Source organism: Berghia stephanieae, chromosome 4 (assembly GCF_034508935.2).
Source record: "Berghia stephanieae isolate SIO BIC M18660-M18661 chromosome 4, UCSD_Bste_1.3, whole genome shotgun sequence".
NCBI lineage: Eukaryota > Metazoa > Mollusca > Gastropoda > Nudibranchia > Aeolidiidae > Berghia > Berghia stephanieae.
In genome coordinates this window covers 55,687,760-55,695,259 of record NC_088363.1, presented here as the reverse complement: position 1 = coordinate 55,695,259, position 7,500 = coordinate 55,687,760, and the positions used below count along the sequence as shown (strand labels likewise).

Here is a 7,500-nt window from a genome sequence, read left to right as displayed (position 1 = left end):
CGGTAGCATAGGCGACTGTGCGCTTCTGAGAAATGTCCCATTCAAGCAGTGACGATGTTACAAGGCGAGACAACGTATCGGTTAACCAAGTGGAAGAGTGCTAGAAAAAAGTATTTTAGAACATCTGCAGTGAAAGCTAGTTGACAGCTAAACTATTTACGCGGGGTTCTCTTCTCTCTGCCAAGCTGTGCCATGACTGTCGTACTCTGAAAATATTTGGCCGAAAAACTCGTCCATCAAATATCGATCGATAAAAATGATCCTCATCTTGTCCAACCCCCCCCCCCCTCCACCAAAAAAACAAAACAAAACAAAACAAACAAACAAACAAACAAACAAACAAACAAAACACCCACAAAAAACAACAAACCTTGGACTTCGAATTCCTCATTCATTCTTCTCAATAACCCTTTTTAACTTTATCCGAATCGAATATTGCTAACTGTAAATACAATTTTCAGTACCTTAGTAACACCAACGATCTAAATACTGTTTTAATGCGATGTGTTACATTTTGTTAATATGTCCGACATACAGTAGCTTTTATTGTTTCTAAATTCTAAGAGATATATCTCTATTATATAATGCACGTAATACGTCATGTAAATTGTGCGGATTTTACGGTCTTTAAGTAGGGCATTCGCTATCAAACATCAGTGAGTACTCTCCACCTGTCCCACATGCACACCCAGAAACCGCAGCGCATCTGGTTGAGCTTTGACTCGTGACGGGACTATCGGAAGGGTTTGCGGCTGTACACGAATGCTGCAAAGAATTCGGAGCCTGGGTAGAACTTCATAATATTGTAGTGTGATACGAGACCTAAAAAGCTGCTGCCATAGAACCCGTAGGTCCTTGGTTCGAGTACCGCTATCGAAAAAGGCTCTTTACTCAAATTCTCTCACCATACACATGTGGAAAATAAGTGTTGTCTCGGCCGATTGAAAAGGCTTGAACCCCCTGTAAAGCGCTACGATCACATGAAGTATACATTGGGAAATATAAAGGTGCAATTTCTTTTTTTAAAAATAAGTTATATCTTATGTTTTACATTCCCACGGTTATTTCAGACTGCTTGAGCAAGAAGCAACGTCGCAATCGGACAACATTCAGCCCAGACCAGTTGATGGAGCTGGAGAGAATGTTCCTGGTTAACATGTACCCAGACTGCTCCACAAGAGAGGACATTGCCAAGAGGATTGGACTGCTGGAGGCTCGAGTACAGGTAGGACATGGCGTTTATCAGTTTCTAAATATCATTCATCAAAAAATGCTAGCCTGTATATATATAAAGAAATGATATCTACCAAATGTTCTCTTAGCGATTTGAAGGAGTCTAGCTCTAGCCAAGGGGAACACTTAGCAGGGACGAGGCATTACGATTATGGCAATGAATAATATTATCATTTTATTCGATAGAGATAATTTTGTTACCATAATCACCGACCAGGTGCTTGTCTTATATCTGAATATGATGAGAAGTATGAGCAAAGAGCTTTTTACAAAAACTCAACTGATCAATTCGCAGTAATCTTATCAATGGGTGAAGGTCGACGTATCAAAGGCGGCAAAAAATTGCAAATAAAACCTGAGTGACCCGGATTTAACCCCGCTTCAGGCAAGATGACAAACCCCTAATTTGCTTTTGTGGAAAAGACGGATTATTCTCATTGATATCATATTATATCTATTTATTTATTGTAGGAATGTCTAGACGACAGCAATTTGCAGGACTGAAGTTTTTTTTCTTCTTCTCATTGCATATAGGAATGATTCTTTTAATCCACATGGCTCATTGAGCTGGATGTTATCATTTTTGCTACAGTATGAAACGGAATGCAATCGTTACAAGTTACTTTGTAGATAGGACGCGGCAATATTAAAACATTTTTTTTTGGAAATCGAATTCAAACATATCTAGCTAAATACGGCTTGACGGAAGGAAGAAATTTACATGGCTTTCTGTATAGCATTATGGAAGGCCACGGCTGTTGACATTGGTTCAACAAAGACAGAGTGGCCGAATTCGGATCCGCTAAATGAATTGCATACCTTATTTTCTCTACCTTCATTATGCTTTATCAGATCTTGTTTTGTTTTAGAGAGCTTATATTAGGGCAACCATCTATTAAATAACTATGCCAAGTGGGTGATTGAAAAGAACATAGGATTCTTGAAATTACGTAAAAAATTTTCAACGAATTCCTAACCGCGATGCACCGAATATACATTGTGCTCACAACTACAAAATGGTAACCATTATTCTATGAGTAACGTCGTGAAAAAAAGACAAGTGAAGCAGGGGCGTACCTAGTTGCAAATTTTAATGATTTCTTAGTGCAGGCAACATGAGATGGGTTCCTCATTAATGTGTTTGCGATTAATGAGAACTGAGCTTTGAAAGGGGGGGGGGGGAGGGGGTCGTGGAGGGGGGGGGTGGGGGTGGGGGAAGGGTTAACATAGGTCATTTTACTACAGATTTACATGATGTCTTGTGATGTCTATAATATACTCTGCTGGATTATCTCTCTCAGTTGATGTCCTTGGCATTCCAGGGGGATTTAATCCGGTTGGAAAGTGGCTACTTTTACATTCTCACCTTCTACAGGGACACAAAAGCGAGCTAAACAATTATAAAATTATTAACAGAAGGAGGAGAGAGATGATAAAGGAGAACAACTCTCAGAAAATGTCTCCCATTTATATGAAAAATACCCGATTTTAGCCTTGCTAACTCTCTTTCTCTCTCTCTCTCTCTCTCTCTCTCTCTCTCTCTCTCTCTCTATATATATATATATATATATATATATATATATATATATATATATATATATATTTATATATGCCTATATATGCGTATATATATCTTACTCTCTTTCTATGCATCTGTCTGTGTGTGTGTGTGTGTATCTGTGTGTGTGCGGGTGTGATAATGTGGGTATCTTTATCACATACGACACATCATACATCCACAAAACAACGCACACGAATAATAAATCCCAGGACAATTCAAGGTATTATCATTCCACGCCTCATTACCGCACAACAAAAGACAATTCTCCCTCATTGACCACGGAGCCAAAAAGAGCTAAAAAAAAAAATAGAACGCAAAAGAGGAGATAAAAGAGCTAAGCGGCTTACCTATCATCCACACCATCGTCTTTAATAAATGTTTGTAAATAATTGAGTTCCCCGGGCAAGTTGATCCAAAGTGTATTTCATCTATGTAAATAGGGGAGACTCCTCGCCGTAATTTGTCTTTAATTAGATCCGAGCTTGAAAAGGGAGCGAGCCGATAATTGGGAGGGTGGAGCGGAGCGAGGATCGGATGCCGGGCAAGACGAGTGGTCCGCACTCCGGGTGGAAGCACCTAACCTGCATCCACAAAAGACCTTTCCCAGTTTGAGCCAGGAAACTTTTACTTCGGACATGGTGGCACAATAAAAAACGTATCCTCCAAAAACGTTGTAACGCAGTCAACTTTAACGATAAATGAACAACTTGAAACAAAACTATAATCGACTACGGCCAAATTTGAAAAAGCCTAACTCGTTGGGTAACAGAATGGTTTCGAAAATATGACAGCTACAAATATCAACACAATCCCTAAATTTGTCCCGGAACATAAAACCAATTAAACAGTTAAATGCCGTACGCTGGGAACACATAATTTAAACATTTGGCCAGAAAACTCGTCCTTCAAATATTGATCTATTTAAATGACCCTCATCTTGGCAAAAACTCTCAAGCCTAGGGATTCGCTATGTCCCAGGTTTGAGAGTTTTAGCCAAAATGAGGGTCATTTAAATCGATCGATATTTGAAGGACAATATTTTGGCCAACGTTTTTAATACGAGTTTTTCCAGAGCTCTGTTATTAACAGGTTTAAGGCATTGGTCACTTATGAAGTAAAAAGTTTTTTGACCAGAATGGACAAACCGCGTTTTGTCAACATACAGCAGATCATTGAAAGGGATTTATTTGAGGTTAGCCTTTAAATGGTTGGTCGGGGATTTGGAGTGGATGCTGGTGTAAGGACCAAGGGGATTGAACCCGCCCCCATTGCGGACATGAGAGGGATTAATATCCACAGGCAGACCCACAATTGAACCCTCGTTTATCCATGATTAATATCAATGGTCCCTCTTCTCAATCTGGCTTTCACTTTTTAAATTCATTTATTTATCATCAAGGAATGCGATGCATCCATTTTCCATTGAACCCTTTAGTATCCCTTAGCATAATTCATAATATTATAACATGTATTTAATTTAATCTATCTATTCTAAACTTGTTCATATTATTATTATTATTATTATTATTATTATTATTATTATTATTATTATTATTATTATTATTATTATTATTATCATCATCATCATCACATCATCATCATCATCATCATCATCATCATCATCATCATCATCATCATCATCATTATTATTATTATTATTATTATTATTATTATTATTATTATTATTATTATTTATTATTATTATTATTATTATTATTATTATCATCATCATCATCATCATCATCATCATCATCATCATCATCATTATATGTATAATATATATATATATATATATATATATATATATATATATATATATATATATAATATATTTACATATATACTATTGCTCTATTTGCCTCATCAAATTATGCTCACAAAGTACATAGAGTTGGGTTTCACCAAAACATTTTTTCTCCATTTTGACCAGAAAGTGATAGTATATTATTTCAAATATTGAATAACTGAAATGACACTCAACTCCTCAGAAATCACGGGTTTAGAGAAGTTGATGGGCATTTTAAATTATGTCCTAGGGAAAATAAAGTATACCAAAAAGCAAAAAAAAAAAATAAAAAAAAAAACATAAACAAAACAACAACAACAACCAAAAAGAAAATAAAAGAACAAACAAAAAAACAAAAACAAAAAAAAAAAAAAAACAAACAAGTAGAACCCCCCAAAAAACAAAACAAATAAAAAAAAACAAACAAAAAAAAAACAAACAAACAAAACAAACAAAAAATATTAAAACGGCAACAACAAATAACGGAATCAAAACAAAGAAACAAATAGAAAAAAGAAACAGATTAAATTAATTAAGTGCATTTCACGGCTTCGGCACGTTGTGCCAATCATGGTTCAAAATGCTTGCTGTTCCCCCTAGCAGGCATTATCTAGTGAACCAAAATGATATCAGTTCCATACAGACCAAGTCATTTGCTAAGTCATATCCTTTATACAGGTATTCGACAACACAAAATTGAGTAGGATAATAATATATAATTATCTTTCTCAAGTGCGGCTATGTGGTCTTGTGGTGTGACACTCGCTTTCAGATCGGAAGGTCCTGGGTTCGAGCTTCGCTCAGCGCATAGTTGAGTCGTTGGAAAATATTCTTTACTCACATTCTCTCACCGTACTCAGGTGTAAAATGAGCACCTGGCCGTTTAACAGCGTTGTATCTGTCGAAAAAAAATTTGTATTATCGCCTAACAGGCGTTATGTCTAGTTCTACATGTTGCGCCTTGAGCACGTTTAGTGGATATTGCGCTTTATAAAATCTCAATTTAACTTAATTTACTTCAGCTCTGTTCCACGCATTAATGCCAGATATGAATTTGATCATGAAATGCAATCGTTTTCTGAATCAATGACCCCTGAATACTACCATACAGTGTCCAAACCCAATTATATTTTAGCATGAAAATTATAATTCAGATAATATTACATACTTAGTTACCTACATATTCCTTTGAAGTCCCTCTGAAGCATAGAGCTTCCACCACAGATCTCCACTTTGGTCGTTCTTTGTTTCACAGCCATGTCAGATCAGTGGTCTTCAGATCGTTGTCCACATTATTTTGACAGACTTCAATTACAATCAACTTATTAAACAGTCTTAAAGAAACACCCGCAGTTTTAGGAGTGAATGCATTTGTGAATAAAACTCACAGCATCTGCCCATCAGATGAAATATATATCACATAAAACTGTATGTGTAAGCTCATAGGTATATAGTCTGATTGATAAAATTTAGTGAGCAAATCGCCCAACTAGAGGTCTAAAAACAATCACAACGGGTTGAGTGACGTCAAATTTATTGGTTTTATTGATTGGGAGAAACCAAAGGCTAAAAACGGTTTCTGTAATGTATGCAAATTATATTAGACGGTTTATCAAGGAGAATGAACAAAATCTGGTCACAAATTAAAATTAGTTTTTCTGATAATTTAATTTTAGCTTTTATTTCACTTTCTAACATTGATTAAGCCAGGCTTAAAACACAAGACTGAAGCGCTAACTTACATGCATAAGTAAACGTTTCCAGTCCCCAAAAATATTCTTAAAAAGTGTTTTGACATTGAGCAGTAGAACATATCTAAATAGCTCAGCAATCTGGGGTGTTCCCTGTCGAAATCTGTGACATTCTTCCCCTGTCTCAGTCTCTGTCTGTCTCTGTAATAGATCAAAAAGGATGTACGATAAAAGAGTACTAAATACTTACAAAGCAAGGGGACTTAATCTACGATTTCATAACAACAACAACCAGCTACTTTTTTTTTGTAGTTTTTTTTTTTACCGTATAATCAAATATGGATGAAATAGAACAAGGTTTCGGCATTTTATTGATGATTCAGGAATACATTTAAACCGACTTTTCTCAGCGGGGGATAATCCGATTTGGTATCAGTTTTGCCGCAAAGGGGAGGTAATCAAGCGGATTATCCCGGTGAAAAGTGGGGAAAGAGAACAAAATTACGCACTAGTTGTCTCCGTTGTTGAGAAAAAGGGACAGTCTGTTTTGAAGGACGGATTAATTTGGTACCTATTAATTCCCTGTCCATTGAAAGAACTGAAGAGAGAGGGACGGACAGGATAAGGATAAGGCGAGGTAATAATTTGTCTAATAAAATTGGTGAGAGGATTATTGGGGGAAATTGTGGTCATCGTGGTTTTATTCCAAATCACGAGCTTTTGAAAAAAAATAATGGTATTATTCTTATGGTGGTTGCGGTTGCAGTGGCGATGGTGATGAAAATGATGATGATGATGATGATGATGATGATGATGATGATGATGATGATGATGATGATGATGATAAAGTTGATTTGTACAGCGCCCAATCCTATTGGCAAAACAGCTCAAGGTGCACAGCATTGTAAAACATCATCATATGCATTTCAAATCAACTCATCTCTGATTTTATACAATGGCAGATATTGTAAGAATGAAAAATAAAATTCAAGAAAACCACCAAAGACGACCAAAGCACCATTTCACCGCATTTCCTGGTCAGTCCAAAAGATTTTACCAGTCAATTTCATCATATGCAGTCAAATCAAATTTAACATAGATTGCTCAAATTCAACATTAAACGCGCGCATTCAATAATCGATGTGGAAATGTAACAATTCGACACATCGGAGGCTTAATGTTTGGTAAGAGTTGTCAGATTGTTTAATTGAAAATGTTTCATGGTACTT

General features: G+C 36.2%; 1 protein-coding gene across 1 annotated transcript in view; it reads left to right on the top strand.

Annotated features, from left to right (window-relative positions):
* The window catches only part of LOC144972044 (uncharacterized), a 19,831-nt gene that overhangs the window by 4,439 nt on the left and 7,892 nt on the right, over window positions 1-7,500 (top strand). Inside the window, exon 3 of the mRNA XM_078913131.1 lies at window positions 1,071-1,225. Coding sequence (XP_078769257.1) covers window positions 1,071-1,225 — 155 coding nt within the window. The remainder of the gene's footprint in view (window positions 1-1,070; window positions 1,226-7,500) is intronic.